At 39.1% G+C, this 26,119-nt stretch overlaps 1 protein-coding gene across 1 annotated transcript in view; it reads left to right on the top strand.

Moving 5' to 3' along the window:
- The window catches only part of LOC145998344 (arylsulfatase B-like), a 41,902-nt gene extending 15,783 nt beyond the window's left edge, over positions 1-26,119 (top strand). Inside the window, exons 5-9 of the mRNA XM_083134750.1 lie at positions 18,083-18,338; positions 20,744-20,901; positions 21,830-21,965; positions 24,076-24,231; positions 25,680-26,119. Coding sequence (XP_082990876.1) covers positions 18,083-18,338; positions 20,744-20,901; positions 21,830-21,965; positions 24,076-24,231; positions 25,680-26,119 — 1,146 coding nt within the window. The remainder of the gene's footprint in view (positions 1-18,082; positions 18,339-20,743; positions 20,902-21,829; positions 21,966-24,075; positions 24,232-25,679) is intronic.

Raw genomic sequence — 26,119 nt, 5'->3', positions numbered from 1 at the left:
ACGGCTCTTTTAAATTTTTAAGTTCCTGTGATATAGGCAGATTGGCCACCGTATTCTGCAGAGACTGAAGGGCCAATTTTACATCATTTAATTCACTAGCGTCAGCCACACTATGCATAGCACTAGAGCATCCGAAGATGGTAGGTTGTTCATAAAATTTTCTAGTGTCTCAATTTTTCTTTGACCTCGGCTATGGCATTGTTTAAGGGGTCCAGATTAGGTATCTGTAGTGATTGAATCTGTTCTTTTAAAGTAGAAATCACTAGATCAAAATCATCTTGGGACTTTATGCTTTTGACAATTGTTTGGAGCTGTGTCTGGACACTACCAATCTGCTCTTCTAGTTGCTGTTTTAGTTGCTCAGAGTTGGTAGCGTGAGTCTTAAATTTGGCTTAAAGAGCTGCTATGGCCTCCTCTAAACTCTAAAAAGTATCTAGTGTAGCCAAGTCAGTGTATTTCTGAAGCAGCAATTTAAGTTCTGAGTCGATTTTAAGAAGAGGGTCCATGCATTGTGATTGTAAATTGGTAATCTCGAGTTGAAAACTTGTAGAGCTTGTAAATCGCTTCTTAATTTTTTGACTCTGACGTCAAGCATCAGAATCTCGTCGCTGTGATCTTCGCGCCTTGTATGGCCAAATATATCGTTAGCGGTTATTTATTATAGAGTATCTGATTCTTAATTCTATAAAAAGAGGTATAAGCTTGTCGTAGTGTCCCAGGACCTCAATATATAAACAGTCACCGGCAGAGACGGTATATACAGTGCCAGAAACCATGTTTGAGTGCTTAATTCTGTAAATATTTCTGTCTACTGAAACCTTGACTTTGCCCTCGGGGGTTGTAATAAATTGTAATTGACCACCTACAGGTAACTGGTAGTGGTTTAAGTTATTGTTAAATATGTACAATGTTTTACCTGTATTAACATCAACATCTGTAAGTTTAGATAGCATAGATTGTATATCAGGAGAGGATGCTGGTGTTGTCAGGTCCATAATAGCCTGTTTTTTGAACCTAAATAAGTTCATTGGCATGATTATTTAATGCAAACCATGCTCTGCGATTGGGCATTGACTGCCACTTATCAAGTCACAATGACCCCATGGTAGAGTATGTATGCCACATGATAAAACACATCTCTTATCGTCACGTGGGTCTAGAGCAACCTTTCTTACAATATTTGTGGTCAACAAGTGATCCGTACTCTGGATTCTGCATTCTGATGTTCTGATTGTGCTACATGATTTGAGACAATCTTCGTAATCTTCAAATCTGAGCTCTTTGTCCACAGTTACTCTACCAACGCCCTTGTTTTTTTTAACAGCACCACTGCATGTTTCAAAGCTGTACATCTTGGCCCTTAACCCAGCAAATGCTACAATAACATCGCCAAGTGTCTCGTCTTTTAACTTGCCAGGCACCTTTTTGTTGTGTGGTTGAATATTCAGATGGCCAGGCAATTCGCTAGTATCGAAATATTCAAGCAATGCAGGCTGTGCTATATCTTTATAAACATCATCTGTCTGAATATCAAGGATAAAGCTATCCGTGTCCATATACATCAGTTTTACACGATCACCATAAAAAGGCTTCAGCACATCGTAATATAGCTCCAGCATGTGTAATTTGGTCAATTCTAATATTACAGCCACTACATAAATAGGCTTATCAAACTTGATCTTTGTTTTATTCATGTTAAAAAGCGCCAGATTATCGTCATAAATTCTTCTGTAATTGAAGTTGGGCTTTGATACCAATTTTTTGCTCTGGCTGGAGCCAGTAACCAATATGACATCCGTATGTTTTCTGACATTTTCTATGGTCTTACCATTCACCGAATTGACCATCAATTTGAACAAGGTCTTATCAAATTGGGTTACTGCACGTGTTCGAAGCTCGGTGTTTGTATCAATGTATTGCTTCAACCACCTTGAGTGCTTGAACCTTAAGGCTTTGCCAACCTTGGTCACTTGAACACCATGACGCATCAGGAACTGGAGGTTCTTGTAGTATATGCCATAACCCTGTTTTGGCTCTAGAGTCATCAGCTTCTTCTGTTTAGAGCCAGGCGAACACTCGACTCAGCAATTGGCGGCAGATCAGAAAACTGGCTGTGCAAATTATCAGGAATTGCCAGATCGACCTCTAAGAACAGGCCATAATCACTGTCATCAAAGTCTTGAAGATCCTCAAAGTTGAAATCTTCGACCCACTCAAGCCCTGCATATGGCAGTTTTTTCATCATGGCATAACCATATACGCTGTTGGCATCCACATAAAATATATAGTTTGATGCTCGCACAGAATCATAATCGGGAACATACTTGTTATTGGCTCTGGCATATCTTTGAGAACATTGTACTATGCCCCCTCGTATACATTGTTCGATGAACAGATACATGTCCTGGTCCTGGATCAGATCCAATTTTATTTTAGTTTTCAGAAACATAGCAGACCATGCTAGGCCTAGAGCACTGTAAAAATAGACCGGGTCAAGGTAATGATTTTGTATTGAGGATGCTCTAAATGCCTCAAGTACATCGGCCAAGAGCGTCACATCGAGTGTCAAATAGTATTTATGATAATTACGAAGATTCTGACAATTTAATTTGGTCCACATCAACTTATCAACTGGGCATGGCAATAATCATCATCACTAATTCCTGATGCTCTGAGCTTGCTGTAGAACGCTTCTTGCGGTGGCAGAGCACACTCGTCAAATTTAGAAGAATCAGTAACATAATCGTATGGATATACACCCTTACGCCTAAGCAATTTCAGGTCCAAATTTGGAAACGTGTCAGACGTAATTTTGAATTGGGCATCAGATAATTGACTGACCAGAGTGGCAAGGCTAGCCGACAGAAATCTATAAGAATCTAGAAATCTTAGGTATATGGGCCTGCCATTAACACTGATTATTTTGCTAATAGCTATATATTTTTCGTCATTTTCTGCTAAAATATTTAAATCCTGCTTGTCAAACCCTTCGTATCTGATCAGATGATGAAAATCATAATTAGATGCACCGTGGCAAAATATCGGGACAAATTTTGGTCTTTGGATCTTAATATTACAGCTACTACACAAAGCCTGTTCATATCGACCGTCCGTATGGCGATGATGACGCACCTTGATATTTGTATCCGAAAATTCAGAATTGCATACCGGGCATTTTTCTGTACTGTTGAAATATTCGATTTGATCTTTTGTTAAAGGTAGCATAGGTTCTGATGTTAATAATATATCATGGGCTATGCGACGGCACTCATTTTCTATTTTACGTGCAAATTTTTTAACAGCATCTGGTCCCATGTATGAGTGTGGTTTGCTAACAACACCATCCTGTACAACCGCACAACAAAAACTAGAAGGTTCGTGTAGCTGATACGGTGTACATCTTCGGGATCTGGGCTGCAGAAAGCAAACGGTTTGAGATTTGATTCAAAATCACAAACTATATACGCTGGGTGCTCCAACAAGGCTTCGAATTTTTTGAATTCGGAATTTTTGTTTGGTTTAGGCATAACCATATGAACAGGTATATGGTTGCCTCAGTATTTTTTATGTTCGACCAACTTATTTTGAGCAATTTCGATATTCTTTTTACGAACGCCATTTACCATTTTTTGACCATCAAACACAGTCAAACATCTTCAACACAACTTGTATATTCTATTGGATTTGCCTAGTTGTTTTCTGACTAAAGCCTGAAGATTGCGTATCAGAGTGTAGTGATATGTACCATCCCCCTCAATTAAGAGCATATCAATCGAGACAGCAGTCATCATCAAGGTCGCTGATTCTAAGAGGCTCTATTAAGCAATCGCCACGACTAGCAGAACAAATAAATACATTAATGCCATAAATACATAGCATGCCATTGCTATCTTTGGCCCCTTTTTCGAATTTATCAATATTCTTGATAGACATTGGATATTCTAAGTCATCCATAGCATCATCAAAATCATATTCGTGCTGTTTATAATGACTTATTCGCTCTGGATGATCTAAAACTGGAAACAAAGCAGCCAAAATAGACCACAAAAAGCATTTCTGGTCGGTATTTTCTACGTTAACCACGGCTTTTTTGTTTTTGATATTGTCAGTTAAAGGCAGATATGTAGAACCTTGTAGAGGTCTGAATTCAGAAATATTAACATAGAGCCTGTGTGGGAATCCGCAAAGACTCCAACCCGATTCCTTAGCAGCAAAGTCAAATGTTTGATAAGTAGAGCCCGGAAGTTCAGGCATTTATTTTCGTTAAAATAGGCAGGCAAGAAGACATTTATAAAGTGGAAAATAGGCACTAAAAATGAAAAAAGGCAAAATAAACCGAAAAAAAGGCACATTTGGAAGTCGCTTACTTTTATATATAATTTCTGGCAACATGTTAAAATCTACATTGGGAAGAGCATTTCAATTTTCTCCGTCTTGATTGCACATAACTACAAGGTGTTTTTTTAAGTTCTCAACATTCACTGATAGTCGTCTGTGAGAAAGAATGTTTTTCATAATAGAAAATGATTTTTCTACTTCGACAGAAGTTATTGGAGCATACATAAAACAAGCTAATGTAGCTGGACTCATTTTGGTAACAGCATTTTCACCTTTTAGAATATCACAAATTGTTTTCAATTGTTTGAAGTCATCATTTGCACTTTTCCGCAACAGCTGTCCCCCTTTTCTCCTGGCACTTCCATCATCTGCTGCATAAATTCCTCAAAGATTTTCATGGATGCTACAAGAGTCTCACCTCTTTTTTATAGCTTTGTAATTGTCTCTGGCAATGCACCATAATGTGCAAAAATAAACGACAGTTCATTCTTCAGTTCTGAATAGCACAGGAGTTCTTCACTCCACGAATTGAAGCCGCTTCATTTTCTGGAAGAGCATCGATCACCTCACTGATTTTTTCAAGGTTGTTAGCATAATATATAGCTGCTGATATCCAGGTTCCCCATCTTGTCAAGACTGGTTGCGGAGGTAAACTAAGCTCAGGCGCAACTTCCTGAAATGTTCGGGTTCGAGAGGGAGATTTCAGAAATATCTTCCTTGTGTTCGAAATCAACCTCTCCACTTCAGCAGTCAATCATGCACAAGGAAATGTTAACCGAAAGGTAATATCCGAACTCAACATGAACAATTTTTTCTCACACTTTTCTCCTTCAGCAATGTTGAAACATGCGTGAGTTCAATATTACTTAAATAAGGCGAAAATTATTCACATAATAAACAGAAGAAAAATAAATGCCAACATATTTTTTTTAAAAAAAGGTCAAATTTCATTGAAAAGGGCAAAAAAAAGCATTATAATTAAAAATAGGCAGTGGGGTCCCGAATAGGCAAAATAGGCAAAATGAAAAGGCTTCTAAAACATTCGAAACAACATAAAAAACGTATATCCGGAAAATTTTTATCAATATATGCAGTAGATAAAAAGAGGCATTTTGCCAAACTTCCGGGCTATATTGATAAGCAATTGGTCTATCAACCTGCTTAGTATCTCGTCTAAGTTTGTATTTGAGTATATGGCTACAGTTTCTGTTATGTGGAGGGGGGGGGGTGCAAATTTTGTGCCGTTTGGTTTCTTATATTCAGTATACAATTTAAGAGATAGCTTATAAGAGCCGTTTTGTGCATTTAGAATAGCTAGCATATCAGGATTTTTACTGTTCAAAAAATTCTTAATATCACATCTTGGCGCTGATACGAAACGGTAATCCCTTAGTTGACTGTCAAAACTACTATGAATGGGTGCATTGCGTGGTCGCTTTGCCGGTCTAGTATTATCGGATATAACAAGCTTTCTTTTTAGACCAGATGTAGATGGCTGTGGGGGCAATGTTGATGCCTGTGCAGAACAAGAGCCTATATGTCTATTGATGTAAGCCTTGCAAAATTTTCTATGGCATTTTGGACATATTTTAGTGAGCATTTTGCGTTTCTCAGGATCACAATTACGTTGGTGTTTAGCCCAATTAGGGCTAGATATATTATTTTCGCATTGATTACAATATTTTTGATTTGGCATTTTTGGTTTTCGTATTTATATATAATTTTTTGGGGCTCAAATCAAAACGATATCCTTAAAAAACTATGACAGGTCATATAGCTAATAGCCTACTAGCACAAAGGTAGAATAAGTATTGATCTACAGAAGCACTGAACTACCACAAATGCGTGTCTGCACAGGCATGTCGTGGTGTACATAGAAAGGCAACGACCTAATACCGTGTGTCATGCATTGATCTGGCCCCAGGTAAATAGATCATCCATATAGAAGGCGAAGTTATCACTTTGCATTCCGCTACAAGCCAATTGAAGTGTTCGATTCATCGCTGCTGGCGAGGTAATATGACCTTGACTTAAAACATTAAATTCAAAATGACCTAGGTTGGGAATAGAGAAGGCTGTGTACTGTTTACTGTCTTCTGTGAGTGGTATTTGAAAAAATCCTGAACGTAAATCGCAACTAGAATAGTACTGATTTCCCCCCATATCGTGCAAGATAGACTGAATGGAAGGCATGGCCATCGCATCGAACACAGAGCGTTTATTCAAAAAGCGACCGTCTTGAATAAAACGGTAACTTCCGTCACGCTTTTTCACAAGAATAACTGGTGAGTTATAAGGACTTGTACTATCCCGGATTATTCCCTGTTTTTTCAAATTCTCAATTTGTTTCTTTATCTCTGTTCGCAAATGTACCGGGATCGGATATTGCTGCTTATGGAACGGCGTAGGATCAGAAAGCTTTATCCTATGTTTGTAATTGGTGGCAAGGCCCATGTCATTCTCGGACCAACTGAAAACATTTTTGTATTTTAACAAAAGCTCTAAAAGTTGATTTTTCTCATGTTCCTCCAATTGAGGATTAATGTCAAATTTGGATATATCCACTTGTGGGATATCGTCGTTTTCTAATTCTTCCTTTGTTAAATTAACTGTTACAGAACTGTTTTCCTGATCCACCGTTGCCAACTCACAAGATTCTGCGCCACCGATCCGAGTACCTTTGCGAATTACAATTCTATAATTCAAAGGGTTGGATACCCAAACAAGTTGTGTAGCAGGGTTGAGTATCGACCTTGGTACCATTATGCCAGATTTAGCCTGAAAATTTGCATCCGGCTCAAGTAAAGTTAAATTTTGATTTGCTGTATTGACTAATTTTAAAGGGATGCACAAATGTGATCTTGGTTTCACAACAATTCGTTTAGAAGCCACATATTCAGGTTCAACAGTATGTACCAGCAAACCTGCCAATTTAACGGAAACATCAAAAGCTTTCTTCGATTCAAACCGAATGCGGTTGCGTGGGGGAGTGCCAAATCTGCTCAAAGCCAATTTATTGCTTTCAAAATCTAAAGTTGCATTTTGGGCTTTTAGAAAATCATTACCAACGATGGTATTATGACCAAAATCTTGTATCACCCTGAAGGGGTGCCTAAATGTAAATCCATTTAGAGAAAAATCTAAAAGTACAATTTCTTTAATTGTTAAACAATTATTCGTGACACCTTTAACTAGAGTGTTGATTTTAAACCTCTTAGCATGGGCAGGAATACCCTTATCACTTGTTACACTTATTTGGCTCCCACAATCGACAATAAACTTTTGACGTTCCCCATTTACGTTAGCATGTACATAAATGAGGTCTTCAGACGGGAAAGTAGAGACTAAAATCTTTTTACTGCCCGCAGGTATGTCTCCATTACTTGCGGTTAATTGGCGTTTAAATCGTCTGGATTCTGAAGACAAAATTCTTGGTGGTGATTAGGAAAACCACATTTATAACAAAGTTGTTGACCACGCCGGTCACCTTGATCGGGACGACAGCGGGAGGCTGGTGAACCTCGCCCCCGACCACGCTGAAAATTGGAGCGATTCTGAAACCGGCCGTTGTTTGAACGGTAGCCTCCACTTCCCCTGCCCTGAAAGCCTCGTCTGTTGTTTGAACCACGATTGTGATTAAAATTACCCCTTTGATAATTTTGGCCTACAGTTTGAAAATTTTCGTGATCGTGTGACTGTATAACTTCCTCGACTTTTAACGCTAGGTTGCTAACCTGCTTAGCCAAAGCTTCTACAGCGGACGGTTCTGAAGTTGGGAGAGACGTTTGTTGTCTTTTGACAAGGTCCAATTCAGCTTGCAAGGCTTGCAGCTGATTAGGCATGTCTTGATTAGCCCGAGGTGCTGATTCCGGAGCAACCGCCGTAGTGCTAACTACGGGGTTCTGGTGAGGAATGCGCAACTCAGCAGGAGACGGAAAAAGAGTTTCCTTTTGAGATGAATGCAAGAGCTCTTGCACCGTTCTACGGCGCATAAGGAACTTTGCTTTTTCATATTCCTTGAGGTCTTTCAAAAGCTCCGGAACTGAATTATATTGTTTTTTGTATATCTCCCTGATAAATTCCGGTTGAAGACCTGCGTTTATGTATTTAAGCTGCTTATTAACAGCCATGTTAGGGTCCATCTTAAACAAGAGGGTTTGCTTGTCCCTAACATAAGAGGATACCGGTTCATCGTCCCTGTGGAACCGATATCTGATCTGCTCCTCGATCTGCAGCTGATCAAGGGAGCCTGTGAATTCTTCAATAAGTTTTTCTTGACGTCCTCATAGCTGACTAAATTGACGCCTGGTTGCTGGCTAATTGCATTAAACCAGCGGAGGGCTGGGCCACATAACAACGCCGGGAAAAGTTGCCGTTTTTTCGTCTCGTCCCAATTGTTCAGAATCGCCGCACTTTCGAAACGGTCTATGAATTTAGAAACATCCTCCCCCGAGGCACCCTGAAACTGGATGCTCTCAAACATGAAGGGATGAACAAAAGGTATTTGAGCCATGGTGGGTGGGTCCACAAGAACTGTGGGACGATTATCAATTTGAAAGTGAGCCTGCGCGCGTGCGCGGCTTCTAGTTAATGGAGGACTTCTGATTGGGGTGGATGAGGCACAAGGTAGGCCCTCCACATCAAAAGATGGACCAACAGCATTATTGGCGAGAATGATGAGCCTATCCAATGTGGTATCAAGCTCGTCCTCCAACTCTATAAATGACATAAGGCATTACTAACAATGGTGACGTACCTTATTTAAAAAAAAAAATAACCCCCCGTTAGTAAAAATTCCACGAAGAAACAAGTCTAACATGATATTAATGCATTTCGATTTGCATTTATTTCAGAGTGAAATAAATGAAAAATTCCGCAGCCTACCCTTTCAATTTTCATGTCTGTTTAGGAAAACAAGGCATGACGCTTTCATTTCCCAAAAGAAAATGAAAAGGCCCGCATCAATCCACCACGTAGCATTCCTCTGAACGCGGGATCTTAAATAGGGATGTAGCTATTAGTACTAGTTGATGGTAGAGACAGCCCTGAACGGGCAGGTACAAATATCTAACTATTCATTCAAATAGACTCATGATTCGTTTCTAGACTGAAGTGAGCAATGCAAATGGCAGAATGGGTGTAGACTAGCTTACCCTGTTCGGTTTAGAAATAAGACCAGTAGCTCCTGCTTCTCCGATGATTCCAGATTAAAAGACCTCGTGTCGCTCTCATGCGCACGTATTTAAACACTCCCTTGGCCTCTCGTCACCTCTTACCAAAGCCAGTGTTCTTACCATTTCCTGTAGAATGCTTATTCTACACATTCTGAGCAGGAGCTGACAAGGTCTGCCAGGGTCAATATTTCTTAATCGAACGGGGTATGGTACGGTATAACAAAGTGGGGCAGATATAAATTAGTGTATCTGCCTGACTCTAAATATGAGTGGATTATGACAAACAAGCTGGATGTGTCAAATATCGGACTATTTTATACAAAATATAAGCCTTTCGTTCAGGATAACAGAAATACATTTAATATAAATAATAAAATTTTTTGTATATCAAACCAAACAGACCTGTAGTCCAGTCTATACGAGTCTGATCTAAATCAACTCAGAGGGGGTTCAAGAATATGGCCATAAGCATGTAGGCCGAGATAGTTAGCAACACGTCCGTACTCTTCAACCACTCTCACAATACTAACTAATCTGTCATCATCATTCTGCATGGGTTAGAGGTGGTGTAATACCGTCCTGTAGGACTCTGCTTTTCTTGTAATGCGAAAACTCTTTAAATAGCCTAAGCGCGGACCGCGTTGAAAACATCCGAAACAGTAAGCCAATCAGAAGACACCACATCATCGCATTACGTCATAACCAACCAATCAGAAGACACCACATCATCGCATTACGTCATAAGCAACCAATCAGAAGACAGCGCATTAGATGTAGGTCATAGGCAATCAATCAGAAGACGGCACATTAGATGTAGGTCATCAGCAACCAATCAGAAGACAGCGCATTAGATGTAGGTGATCAGCAACCCATCAGAAGACAGCGCATTAGATGTAGGTCATCATAATACTGTCTAATAATAGAAGTAGACCAGAAGTAAACTTTTGTATGTGTGTGTGTGTGTGTGTGTGTGTGTGTGTGTGTGTGTAGCTAATAAGATTACATTTTACAGAGTATTACACTAAAGGCAATAAGCTCATATGAGCATCTTGGCTTAGTTTTAAGTGTAGACAAACCAATGCCAAGAGGGGCATATGTTTTACGATCCTATGGACAACAATCTGACAGATGCAGCTTTTGTAAGTGTAGCCAAACCTATCTGAGGGGGTCATACTATTTACAGGCAATCCCCAAGGGCTTTTTACTAAAATCTTGGATTAGACAGGTAGCACACTGTAGGCAATAAGCTTATATAAGCATCTTGACCTAGTTTTAAGTGTAGCCAAAACCAGTCTGAGGGGGTCATACTTTTTGTGTCCCAGTAATAGCATACATTATACTACTTAATTTTGAAATCTGATTAATGTATCTTCCTGTAAAACGTCTCATCTTGCTTGGGCATAAACTCTAGCCTCCTTATTTTTCGTGGCAGATTTATGAATCACTGTGTAGAATTCTTTAGAATTCTTTCTGAGAGTATTTCTCGATGCAGGGTCAAAGTGTACATCGCTCTTCTCCTTGCGTTGATCATATGAAAGTATGAATTATACTGACAGCATCCCTTCAACTGATGCTATCAAAAATGCTACCAATTTACAGGGGGTTTATTGGGGATCTAAAAGTTCATAAAATAGCAAATTCTACAGCGATGAAAAACGCCCAGTTGTATGACACAAAAGGTTGTCAATAACGGCAAATTAAAGACTTCTGTACCTTCGTTCAGGCGATAAACCATGGTTGGCTTCCTTTTGTTTCCTTTTTCTTTAACTGGGAGATGGGGATATGTCTACCACAGACACATTTTTTCCCACATTATTCACACTTGTATTCTTCCGAAATAGTTTATTTTTTGCCAAGTTGTTTTTACAATATTCGCAGTGACAATAACCATTCCTATTGCACTTTAATTCCTGTTCAAAATCTCTGATCGCAATTAAACAATTCTGTTTGTAGGACGTTAAAAATAACATCAGTGTGAGCAAACAAAGGAGAAAATATATCTTGAAGCTTTCCTGGCGACGAATGATGAAAATATTCTCTCGGGCTATCGGCCAGGTGAGTTGTGGAAAAGATTCCAAGCTATCGAGAGCTAAGGTCACTCTCACTTCTACCATGAAGATGAGTGACGTTAGATCTCGAAAGCTAAGAATCTTTTCCACAACTCGCCGGCCGATAACCCGAGAGAATCTTTTCATCAAAGGAGATAATGTCTTAAGTAAAATATTGTTTGAAAGCATTGCAAAAAGTAAACACCTGGGCTGTTCACACCTGCACGGTCCATTTCAGTTGTCATCAAATATTAGGGGAAAAAAGTCAATTATTGGCTGCCTGTACTGTTCAATGGACATTTCCACTTTGACATGAAAAACATTTTAAATCCATTCATTTTACAGATAATGACACAAACATGAGATGTGCAAAATATCTCGGCGATATTTGTTTTGGTTCTCGAGAAACACGCTTTCAAACACCGCTGAAATTCACCTCCTACGTCACGGATTTGAAAAAAATCTTCTCCACAGACACGAGGTCCTCTGACGTCATCACTTAGAAATGCGTCCAGGCAGGGCTTCTGCTCGTCGCGTCAACTTAGCATGAGCCGTGGAAGCGACAGTAAAGTCACTTGTTACTGTGTAAAACAAGTATCTTGTAACTTCCAGTGCATAAATTTGTACTCCATTTCTTGGAGATGAATTATGCCCTAGCAGTATAGACGGTGTTAAAGGCGGAGCTACTGCGGAGCATGCGCACTCGTCTGGCCCCCCTCAAACATCCGGTTACGCTTACGATGCTATGGACGTTGATATGCAAGGGCAAAGTGGATATTCTTTTACAAGGAAATAGGGTGTCAGCTGTCTAACATATGGTTGCTCAGTTCAATCGGGAACAAATTTATTGAGTCACGTATCACTTCGTAGGTTTGCGAAGGACGTAGAGAGATGAAACAATTTGATACAAGCAGAACGAGAAAGGATTTTTACCCGGAAAGGATTTGTACGACTTGCATTTTGTTACAAGCATGTTGATCGTTTATCTGCGTATTGTGCTGTGGTGAAAAGCACGCCTCTTAGTGAGGTTTCAAACCGAAGCGACACGCGACAGCAGTAGTTCGTACCGAAGTGACAAGCGACACAGGTCCATTTAGTCTATAAATAAGCATTTACCGGTCATGGGAAATCAAGTGTCAGGGGGCACAATACACGCCATTGGGAATCTGAGTGACACGTGCAGCTTGTCGTGTCGCTTCTGTTCGAAAAAATTCATGATCACTGAGGATTCACTTTATTTTAAGTGGCACGGAGATTACACACCGAAGCGACAAGCAACAGTCCCTTTACTCTAAAGGAAACAATTCACCTTGCATACGAGTACAGCAGAGCGAGGGGACACATGGTACAGTACTGAGAAAACAACAGTCTAGTCCAAGCGACACGTGCATTTTCTCGTGGTGAATTGGTTCGAAAGGAAGCTTTCAGACTGCAGCGATACGTCTCTCTTGGAAACCAACATTAAAAAATAAACAACACCTTCCGAACCACAAATTGCAGGTGTCGCTTGTCGCTCGGACTGGGCCATTTTATCAATACCGTGCATTGTATTGCCCCGACACGTTATTTACGCAAGCGTGACTGGTGAATGGTTTGCTTAAGATCGAATGCTTCTGTGCGAAATCCCGATATCGCTTGTCGCTTCAGTCTGAAAACTCCCTTGTTGCTTGAAGTAAATTCGTGCAAGTGAAAGTGGCATGTAATATCATAGGTTTTCCCTAAATCCCTCAGGCGGAAAGGCGACGTTGAAAGCACATATATTTACTAGCATTTGTTATGTGTCATTACTTCTGCAGATTTGTTGGCAAAGATTCACTTAAGCATACTTTATTATATAATAATATCACTAGTTTTATAGAATTATCTTTCCCTCACTTTTCCATTTACAAAATAATTGAATATATCTAAACGTTCGTCGTTCGTGTACATAATAATAATAATAATAATAATAATTCTTTTATTTAGCGGGCGAGGTTCAGCCGTAGGCTGCTCTGCCACCTAACGTGTATGGTACGTAGTGCGCTATACAACTGGTGGCCACAAAGAGACGTCATATTTTAATAATCTGCTCTGCAGTTGATCATCCGACGGATTCTAGACGTCCACTCCTTCATAGTAGAACTTTAACAAATACCTTTCTTAACTATAGTCGCACAACAGATGAAAACAAGCGCTCATTTCTTACTTCGTATGCCGGTGAATCTGCACTGGTCACAACGGGGACTGGCCTAAACCGGAAGTTCCGGGGGGACCGGGCAAGACCTCACCAATGTTTATGTTTACATTTTTAACACGGTCTATAGCAGTATTTACTATAATTCAGCCACTCGGTAGAGGGTTTTCCCATTAGGGTGACAAAGCAAAACTTGTAACAGTCAATGGCTGAACACGTGAACAGCCTTGTTCATTGCGAATATATAGGTTGGTTCTGACTGGCAAGAACTTAATGTTATAGGAATGCTTTTTCTGAAATTAGAATTATTTTCGTCATAATATTTTCAAATTTTTCTCAAATTTTAAGATAATATGTTTAGAACACTCTGGTTTACACGCCAATTTCTGCAATATAAGAGGTGATATGGTATAAAAAGGTATCGGAAGTTTTTAAATTCCCTGCAGAAAATGACAGTTTTCTTCAGTTAATATATATATATATATATATATATTGCAAATTTTTGTATTTAGCCTACATTTACGTCGCTTTTCCGTCACTTCGTTTAACCGCAACGATGAGAACGCATGGTTAATTTAGTATGTATCTTCTCTAACATCACAATTCTTCCCACTTTTGGCTAATCGCTACAATGAAGATGAATGACTACAAGCAGTATTCGAAGTCGGGGTGCAGGAGTACACCCCCCCCCCCACACACACACACTACCACCAACTGCACAATCTAAGTATCACCCAACCTGCCACGATAAGAGACGAACTTTTTCTTCTGTCCCATCTCATTTCGAAATCATTCACTTGTCCCATCTCCTCGTCTCGTGAACAACACTAACATTAACAATAGAAGCATCCCCCTAGCTGTCCCCAAAGTCTCGAGCAAACATCCTCCCATGTAACAATTTCCAGTTCAATGAAATGTCACTCACAAGGAAACAGTCATGCCCAGGTCGAGTCAAATCTGGAAGATGCGACTTCCTCAGATAAATCATGAATTTTGAGTATAATAATTACAACGCCAATTCATTCCTGGCAATTTTGAATCTGCGGTTTGCTTTGCATATATATATAAGCAGGATAATATTCAGTTTTCGAGGGCTCGTACCGTCGAAACGAGGAGTCAAAAAAATAATATATATATACATATACATACACACACACACACACACACACACATATATATATATATATATATATATACACATATATATATACACACATATATAGAACGGTTTTTTTGTATTTATAATGATAAGCCTTTGCATACGTTGTTAATTCTATATTTTTCGAGACTTGAGACGAGAACGAGAATTGCCCTCCAAAACCGAGACGAGACTGTCAATGAGACATTTACAAATAAACACGAGACAGACATTTACAACTCTCAACGAGAACGAGACTAAGGCTGCCATGTCTCGTCTCGATAGAATCCTTAGTGGTGAAGTTGTGAACCAACCAATTAATGCGTTCGGGGTAACGAGATGAGGCGGCTTTTTTCCCAGTACAAAATCCAAAATATATCGTACCATTTCAGTATGGGATATTGTTATACACATGGGCGTATATATAGTTCACGTGGGGGGGGGGGGGTATGGATCAACCATAGGGTTGCTTTATTTCGTAAGTGAAAATCCAGGACACTGCTGGCCGGAAGCTTGTTGGGGAGCAGGGGGTGCTGGACCCGACAAAGTTGTGTGTATGTAATCACGAAGTCACGCTAGTATTGATACTTTTCTGTTCATCCTGTGTCACTGCGTTTTTAAAAATCAAATATCTTTAAGATGACTCGAGGGGGAAAAAATAACTGATTTGACAGTCTCAATGCAGTTTCTTATCGCAGAAATTCCAAAACTATCAGGAAATTGCAGACATTTGGTCTGCAGTCCCATCTGGTGTGTGAAATTATGTAATTTCCTTCCCATCCGTATCCCGTCCTACGTCTCTAATTTAAGAGATTAAAATAAGTCGGAAGAAATTTTTATGAACAAGCGGGTAGAACGGGTAACTGGTAATTTTACTGAACTAAAGGGAGGTGGACCCGTTGAACCCCCCTTAAATACACCCTTGGTTATACACATTATTTCCTTGTAATAATTATACATAAACTAAGTATTAATATGTACTGTGCAACTGATGCAATCATCTCAGTGTATTTTCTCTTAATTGCCCAAAAATATTTGATCATAACTTGCGCAACAGAAATGAAACACAAACTGAAATTGCTTTATGGGAAATAAAGTAAAATAGGCTTTATAAATAAAGTGAATAATGTGAAAATTCTTATTTTGCACTACATAGGTTACGGTAAATTTCGATAAATATAATTTTAAAATATATGTATTTTTGAAAGTTTGGTCAGCAACCAATTTTACAAGCAATATTTTACGCATGACCTGAGAACACGCACGCATCAGAACCCTTTAATTTATCTTGCACGTGAGCAGCAGGGATATTTCATGGACGAATGATAATTACAAAGCATAGCTTTCCTTTCCACTATCGCTCCATCTTCCATTATTTAAATCTGTACAGATTTGTAAAACTGCTACATATGATCGCTCACCGTGGGCTACCGCAGTAAACTGGACGCTCGAAGCAGACGACAAACGAGTTCTCTCTAAGGCGTGACGTATTAACATGGCGGGGATTGTTTTCAGCGCAACGCTAGCCTCGCAACTTTGGAAGTCTCGTTTCTGCCTTAAACTGGACGCAGAGAAACGCGAGAACTTGCAGGGGTCATTTTCCCAGGGTGTAGTTTTTAAAATAATTGTAAAAAAAATTGAGTGGAAATGTCCAGCGTGATTTTTAACACCACCTGGGTTGTGAAAAGGATGGGATGGTTTTCTTTTAACGTTCTTGTGTAGCAAAGTGGATAAGAATACATGATATTTCATTCATTCCCTGGGACAGCACTAAATCTATACTTGAGCTTAGCAATGGGTAAATAACGCCTTTTGGTACTCGTTCTGGACCTTCTTTTGCAAATCCTCTAAATGTCTCGACATAACTGCCGACCCGTCATAAGTTTCAGCAATAAAATTTTCCTCCAGTTTCTACTTATTGACAAGTTTTACATGAACAAATAACCCGTCCAGATATACAATCGGTACTCACATCAGTAAAATCAATAAATCGTTCCTTATCACAACCCTCCTCCTTACGCACAGATCTCAAGACAGTTGACAATTGGGACCTACTGTTAACATTAAATCGTTCGTCTAACATAATTGAAAGAAAGTCTGATTTTTCAGTTTATTTAAAAATTGTTGCACTCACGACATCGCTAATTAAGTGTATTAATCATATCATTGCATTGCATGCTTTAGCTCTACCTAGGTACAATGATGGAAATAGCACTCTGAAAAATTGTAATCATGACGACGTCAGAGAAACCCTGCCGTAAACATGGGAGCTGAAAAGGAAAGGCCTTTTATGGCCAGACCTTCAAGCGGTCGTTCGGTGTCTTCCGAGCAGGTAGAGAGATTCGCACATTTTCTGCGATGACCTGGGCCGGCGATAGTACTGGGCTCTCACTCGGATGCGCTAAACGTAGCTAATCCCTTGTGTATTTCTAGCTGTTTCATGGTGTCGCATGGCTTATTTCGAATAAATATGAGAATATTCTGACTTATTTTTTTACTTCTTCACTAAAATATTTAAAATGCAGTATATTTATTATTTTGCTAAGTCATCGCCGCATCTGCCGATGACCGGACACCTCGCCTCTTATCCTGGGTCATGACTGAATTCTATCCCGTTGCTTTCGTGTGCCATCGAAATCGTCCGAATCTACGTGAAGCCTTGCAGTATGGTTGCCACTTTTCCCGCCAGGTGTCAGCTCGAACGTCATCCACCGCGCCCTGGGCGCAGGCGCACAGTACAGAAGCAGAAGGCTGAAATAACAACCAAACATCACAATGATTTCCACCTATTTACTACTCACCTTACAAATGTGGCACGTGATTTATTATTTTACAATTTTTCTACATACAGTGTTATCGACAAAATGCCCAAGTAGCACTGAGTTTCAGATCGTCTATTCAGTAAACGTTGCCTCTGCAAAGTGAAAGTTGCAATATAGCTGCCAAGCGCATGGCTACAACGAGTTGAAGCGTGCACTTTTCGCGCATTCCATCTCTCTTATCCAACTCTACCTATGCCGCGAATTCGGACAATGTCGGTACAGGCGGATTCCACGGGTACAACGGTGCTCCAGGCGACATCAGTTGCCGATTCGAACGCGGTCCAAACTCGACCAAGCTTGGAATTTCCACTTCGAGCATCACAGATGCTATGAAGCTCATTAAATAAATGCGTCTGCTGAAGTTGTTTCATGTGCATTCTTTGTTCCAGAAAACTAATTTCGAGGGGCTCGACATGCGACGAGACTTACAATCAGATTGGAGTACAATAGGCAAGTACAGCACGGATCTGTACACCAAGGAAGCTGTGAACATAATTATGAACCACAACTGCGCGCAGTCGTTGTTCCTTTATTTTGCTCATGCTGCAGTGCATGCTGGGAGCGTTTACAACGGTTACCAGGCTCCTGTGGAAGCTGTTAATAAATTCCCCTACATTAAAGATGAAAACAGGAGAACTTACGCAGGTAAGAGATCGATAATAATAATATATACAGTCATGGCCGTAGGCAGGAAAAAATTTCGGGGGGGGTTAATTCATAATTATTCCCAGGGCGTCGCCAGAAATTTGAATAATAGAAATAATAATAATAATTGTACAATAATAATTAAAATTTCATAATAATAAAACAATTTTATTCCATAATAATAATAATTATTATTATTATATTATTGTTATATCCTTGAGGGGGCTTACTCAATCCAGCAGATGAGTGAATATCCAGCATAAGTTTCTTTCTTTCTTTTTTTTTTACGTTTCATACAGTGTGTACTGTAATGCACAATTATTTTACTTCGTCATTAAACTTTAGATACCTTCAAGAAAATACTTTAAAAGTTAGATGGAAATTTTAGTCATAAAGTTTTTGTTGTTTGACTTTAAAATTAAATTTTTGGAATTTTGAAAAGTGTAGAACCAGTTATTCTCTTTAAAAGCTTAGCCTGGTGCATGGATTGTATCCTCAATCGCGAACGTAATGCGCTACGAAACTGGAGGCACTAGGTTTGAACTCCTATCAAGGGGGGATTTATTTTCGACTTTATCGGACGGGGAATTTAAAAGCTGGAAAGGGAATTTTGGGACAATCATAAGGGAATCTTCAGTCTATATTCCTTGTGACGCAGGAGCAACACTGGAAAGATGACAGCAGAAGTGATAATGGAGGGGCCGCGGGTGGGCTGCGATTCCGAGAATAAATCCTGTTTCACTCAACTTTCAGAATTTCAAATGTATGAAAAATTCGTTTCAACATTGTCTCCTTGTATTTTTGTGATGCTTCGAAAGAAAAATTGAAAATTTGTTACAGATTTTGGTTTCTGAACATCCATTAATGCAACATGTCAGAAGTTTCGGGGGGGGTTGAACCCTAGAACCCCCCCTCTAAATACGGCCATGTATACAGTAGTCTATATACGCGTACTGATTGTATGGACGTCCGCAGAATTTTTCCAGGGAAGCATATTTCCCCCAATATTTTTGCCCCCTTCGAAAAATACTCCTTCAGGCAGAAGTTATGTTTCTGCAACATAATTGACTGTGACTGAAATAACCTGTATGTGTGAAATATATAATTTTATATTGACATTCATCTTTCAGTAGCCAGGGTGGTATTTGTAGGGGGATGGGGGATTTCTTCCCCTCTGGGTACTTGTGTCCTACTTCTGCTTGCTAAATTTTATCCATAGGCATGTTATATGAAGTCATTATCTCATGCTGTCCCTGGACAGTCAGTAGAATCCCCCCCCCCCCGCCTGGGAATTTCTTAAATACCACACATAGGACCAATGGCGGCGATTGGGTTCCAAAACTGGGGTGGGGGCAAGGACAGTTTACTTCCTTTGTAGATAAGGTTTAGCATAGTGCGGGGGAACAGTGCACCCCACGCCTCCTAATCACCGCCACTGAGTGGGACCGTGCCTCACTCTCCGCCCCCTTGTCCCCTTCCAGATGTCTACGACTGTAACAAAGATACCGTTTGTAACAAATTATTGTCAAGGTGTGTAGTTTTCCGCGTTTCGCCAAATTTGTTTAACGTAAAACATACGATGATTGTAGGATCAGCACTCATTGACTCTTCTGCACATTGAGTATTTTTGTTGTGTGTGTTTATGTTTTAGTATATTTTTTAGTTTCCTTAAAATGTATGTGCGTTTTTTCTTGTGTTCTTATTTTTTCTACAGTTTTTATTTAAATGTTATTATGTATTATACTCAATTTGTAAAATCTAAAGTAAAGGTAACACTGTTAAGCCTTGTTTCCATATTAATAAAACATTATAATGCTGACCAAGGCAAACTTTCATAGTATAAAAAATGTACATAAAAAAGTTTCGTCTGAAGAAGACCCTATAGAAGGTGGAAACCGAAGGTGGTTAAGTTGAAGGAAAATCATTCGCCATTCAAAACAATAAATAAATAACGACATTTGAGGGTTGGAAGACGTAAATAAATATTGAACGCGTTTATATTTACTGTTCGTGCACGTCTTGTTACAAAAATTACATTCATGTTTAAAAACTCATGTACAAGTGTATGTAATAATGCTTATTCAAGTATGTGATTTTTAACCATAAATTTGTATAGTTTCAAAAAATCGCAAACATACAAAAATATATTCGTAAACTATCACTTTTTAGTAAACTAAAGCGTGCAGCTGCTAATTAAATTCTAAGAATTGATATTTATTTTACTATCACATTAATTGCGAGATATGATAAAGTAATCATATCTAAACATAGCCTCATTTGCGAGTGACGGTTTGCCCACACTGTGTTTTAGCTTCAGTACGTCCCCAACCTTCTATAACTGATCAGACTTCATTATTAACAATATTTACTCAGGAACGAACATTGTATATCTATCTCCTCCGCAGGAATGGTTAGCAAACTGGACGATTCATTAGGAGCTGTGATGCAGGCCTTACGGAAGAAAGGAATGCTGCAGAATTGTGTTATCGTATTTTTGTCAGACAATGGAGCACCTACCACTGGCTTCTTGTCCAACAGCGGGTCCAACTGGCCTTTGAGATCGGTAAGAACAAATACTTCACGGTCAACGAAATTATCACCAATATTACGAGTGTTATCATACAGACTCACTCTGTCCAGGGAATCTCTGGGGCAAGCGAGCGAAAACAAGTCCTCTGCGCAAGTAGGTCTCGAAAGGGTTCGACCATTGTACGCGTGAGAGGTGAAAACGCGGCAGCAGCTAGCAATCGTTTATTGCAGCGCGCACAGATACCTTCACTTGCTTCTTTCCCTTCTCTAGTGTTATGTGCGACCTTGCTCCACAGATTCCCAAAACAGAGTGTAAGTCTACCTCTAAATGTGTTGTCCACGTTGTCTTACCATACAGAGTGTTTCAAAGTTCGCGCAACCCAAACTTCGATTCTCATAGCATAACTGGGATTTAAATTTAGTTGTTTCTGCATTATTAAGCCTCATCCAGCATTGTTGGATACCAATTTACTATACACACGAAATTCTAGAAAATAATTAATGACTCACGTGTCAGAGTGATTCTCCATACTGTGGTAATTTCGGTGCGTGAGATCATAATTCAAAGTTTTGTGTTTAGCACTATGCTATTCTGTGATTTGCGTGCCACTTAATGGATTGAAGAATGTGATTTTATGGTCAAAGTTAAAAACGTGACATTTTAATGGTTTAATTCTTGGTTGGCAACATTAGCAGTCCAGAATTTTGTCAACAGACACAGGCTTAATGTACCAAAATATTGACCATGAAAAATCGCAAATAGTTTTGTTTGGGCCACCCTGTACTATATAATGATAAGTTGGTAATAAAATACTTTTTTATTATAATTAGTTTATAATAAATGTTATTGGATGATTGTTATTTTTATTATTCAATTGTGATGACTCCCATGGTTATAACCCCTACCGCCTCCGAGACTTCATTAACGCAGTGTTCATATCTTACTTTCTCTTCTTCTGCAGAAAAAGGGTACCCTATGGGAAGGCGGCGTAAGGACACCGGCATGTGTCTGGAGCCCACAGCTTCAGCAGGTGGGAAGAGTGTCAGACCAGCTAATGCACATCAGTGATTGGGCCCCTACTCTTTACTCAGCAGCTGGTAAGTGAATCAGGTAGATAGCTGGACATCTAAAAGAGCAAGTTGATTTATTTTTTCTCGTGAGTAATGAAACCAGAAGTTGAACATTCCTGATGGCGCTGTCACATTGTAATCAAGGGGTCCCGCACACGGAGGCATCCTTTAAAAAAATATATAGAAACAATTTTGATCAACATATATACGAGGCGACGTCAGTAAGCAGTTCACAACCTGATGTGGGATGGCTGAAAATAGTAGTGAGTAGTTTCTAAAGGTGTTATTAGGTGACAGCACAATGCAGCTTGACGATATTCAGTTAGCATTCGCTAAATAGCAGATGCACGAGTGAGCAGCTCAGTTTAAAAATGTCGACCGTGCTCGAGTAGTGTACATGAGAAGAGCAGCGTGCTGTTGTGCGTTTTTCGGGGGGAGGGGGGTGAGGGGGCGAGGAGGACTACCTGCAAAGGATATTCATAAGGAAATGTTTCCTGTTTATGGTGAGGAATGTTTTCGCATAAAGCGATGCACAACCAGTGATGTGCGTCTACGCGTAAACAACGATAGTCTACATTCTACACGTAGACTATTTTATACACGTAGACGACGTAATCTATGTAAACAACATGGCGAAAGGTGATAACTTAGCAAAGGGCGCCGTGGAATTAAAAGACAATTATACTGCGTATCAGTTGTTGATGTGTGAGGAGAACTTTTCATACTCGTTCTTCCTAATTCGAACAATTTCTCACCTAGGAAGAAATCTAATATAGGAAATATTCTAGTGTTTTATGGGGAAAAGACCACTCTTGCCTCACGACTGCCATCTATTGTTGTTTTTAGCATACTATTTATCTTCTTCCATAGTTGATAATAGAAAAGAAGAGAAATTTTGTTGTAAATAGGATTCTTTTCATTTTGTTAGGAACTAATATAGTTGAAAATGTCACTTTCCATTCATGAAACCCTTGAAAATTAATTTTAATTCACTTTAGATTGTCTACGTAGTCTTTGTAAATTACAACCCAATGTAATCTACGCGTAGATTACGTGTAGACAACGCATGTAGACGTAAACTTATAGTCTACTGCACATCACTGTGCACAACTGAACTCGGTCGATAAATTCTCGCAAAGATTGTCAAACGTTTCGGGAATAGAATAATGAAGATGAACGTGAGGTGCGATTGTAGCTGGGCCCAAAGACTTTTATGCAGCAGGTTTTGACAAACTGATAAAGCGATGCGATATGGTTATCAATGTTGGTGGGGATTATGTTGAAAATAAGAACGGCTTTCAGGTCGGTATCTCGCTTAGTATTTTTTTTAAAATTAATATTTGTAACCTACTTACTGGCTTACCCTCGTACATTTGTTGTGAACAATTGTTTTGCGTGACGTAATTTTTCACATATGAGAGTTTACTTCGAATAATCTAGCCTCTATATATAGTACACACATGAGGATAATTATAATTTAATTAATTTATGTTAATTTCACACGGCACAGTGGTCATCAACATAAAAATAACAGATCGGTTACAGTTTATGCTTGCAACACGTTCTACGAGTTATGTCTTATCTAGAAAAAGTAACAGTTAAGTTAAAAAGTATACAATTAAGTATAAAAGTAGTAATAAGTGTCTACATTAAAAAATGTAAATATATTTCTAACCCTACTAAAAACTGGTCTCTAACAGTCTGAAACACGAACACACGCAACCAATACTCGCAGCAGATATAAAGAAATCCATTCGCCACAATTTTACTCTGTCATAAGGGAAAATCCTCCCAATCTTAATCTGATGGATAACTATTCTGTACTACCTAGGTATATAAGCTGTAGGGCTTTAATAACGACAGCTTCATGTTGCAACTGCCTCTCTAAATTCCTTTTGCGGTTCATTTTAAAGAATGTTTAATTATTAAGACATATAATGGTCGCCTCAGCACTGTGGCTATTTGCACCTTTCTCCTAATGCGAGGACAAGCTCCCTGAACCGGAAGCTGACCAAAATCCAATCGATTCTTTCTGTTTCTGAACCCGCAAATGGCATCCTTCAAGACATATCCAGCGAAGAAACGGGTAACCATTTTCCTCTGACAATAAGCACTGAACTGTGTTGTTTTGTTTCAGGGGGGAAAGTTCTAAACATGGGAAAACTTGATGGCATTAACATGTGGCAAGCCCTGTCACGAAACACCCCGTCTCTACGCCAGGAACTACTCCACAACATAGACGAAGTGACTCCAAGCGCTGCTTTAAGATTTCGTGATTTGAAGTTGGTTATAGGTAAGTAACTTGTAAGTCATGGATAGTGTTGCCCACGAGACGAGACGGGACAGGCTTTTAAAAATTCGAGACGAGACGAGATTGATCATGTGTCCCGAGACAAACGAATATTTTCGAGACGAGACAGCATTTCACAGCATTTCCACGAGACGAGACAGGCCAAAGTCTCGTCTCGAGGGCAACACTAGTCATGGATTTTTCGAAGGGAGGAAAAAGTTACCTAAAATGAAAAAAAAAATGATTTAATCGAGTATAGACTTCTTTGTTGTAACTTTTTCTCGCAATTCCAGCGGTTAATGTAATATGTTCGAAAAGCCTAAAATTGGCCGCCAATATGGCGGCAAAAGCTCAACTTAGATTTGGGGATTGTTTTATTATGTTGCCCTATATGCTCTGCAAATCTCTGCAATGATACATCTTTGTTGTGGTCAATTTTATTTTTTCTGCTATCTGAAAAAAGAAAAAGAAAAGAGGTTTCATTTTCTTGTATGACTAAGCCTCGGTAGCTGATGGATTTTTCTTCAGGACATAATAATAGTTCGTATCCTTTCAGTTAGAAGTTTTCAATTTCCACGATGGATATTTTACGTCTCTTTTCTACATTTTAGGCAAATTGCAACGATGAGGATGAACGATGAACATATGAAATGGGTGATAGGCTAAACATAATGAAGCACGTATGGTTCGAACGCAGGTTTCAAGTAGATTAAGCATGAGAGTAACTTTTTGTGGCTTTCGGCCACCATCATGGACAATACCTGCCAATTTCGAATATTAAGCCTACTATTGGCTGTAACTCGTAATCGGAAGAAAGTAAAAACTAATTCTGAAAAAAATAAATGTTTAAAATAAACAATCCTTAGTCCGATTTTACTGTAGCTCTAAAGATTTTCGAAATATTTGTTCTTGCACATAATAAATGTGGAATACGTTTAACAAAATAGGAGAGCACTGCATTAGTAAATGTTTGTAGCACACTTGACACGTTGATGTGCGGTAGAGATATTGATCTCATTCAAAACATTTTTCTTTTTGTTGTAAACAATTCAACAATGAATACGGAGTAAAATTAGACAAAATAGAAATTGAGTATTCTAAGTATATTTGTTCAAGAAACATTCATTTAACAGTAAATAATTCTAAATAGCAGTCATTTTTTTCAAGATGGTAGCCGAAAGTCACCAAACAAATAGACTCCAGGGTAACATATATATTATTAGAATTTAAACTTTGAATTTTACGATAGTCTCAAGAAAGGTTCTTTGAAATTACGTACTGCTTGAAGTAATTCTAGACTCTTTAAATTTTCAGAATTTAAAAATATCAGCATGACTCTTCGAGAGTATTTTTTTTAAAAAAATAAAAATATCATAGTGAAGAGAGGCTCTAGTTTAACTAACCGCTAATGTACAGTGTACTTGCTTAATCGTACTCACACGTTTATACAGGTGAAGGAACTTCATATGATAATGAATGGTATGGACCACTGGAAAAAGGCAGCCCCCCATACCCAGTGTCTGCAGTGAAAACCAGTATGGCGGCGAAGGCTCTTGCAGCTATTGGTCATCCACTACCCAATGACATCGGTACTCTGCGGTCCCAGGCTACAGTCAAATGCAGTGGAAGAACGGACACGGAACAGTGCTCTCTGCCAAAAGGGCCTTGTCTGTTCGATATAGCAAAAGATCCTTGTGAATATCGTAACATTTTCTCAATCCACCCGCACAGTAGATTAATGGTAGCGAAATTATTTCTATATGCAGGCTATGTACCGGCTTCCAACCAGCCATCTGATCCACTTGCAAATCCAAAATATTGGAATAACACGTGGACATGTTGGAGAGATTATTTACAGTGGTACGGTTATCTTAACAGTTATGCAATATAA

Source organism: Lepisma saccharinum, chromosome 14 (assembly GCF_977018435.1).
Source record: "Lepisma saccharinum chromosome 14, izLepSacc3.1, whole genome shotgun sequence".
Taxonomy (NCBI): domain Eukaryota; kingdom Metazoa; phylum Arthropoda; class Insecta; order Zygentoma; family Lepismatidae; genus Lepisma; species Lepisma saccharinum.
This window is presented reverse-complemented; position numbering and strand designations above follow the sequence as displayed.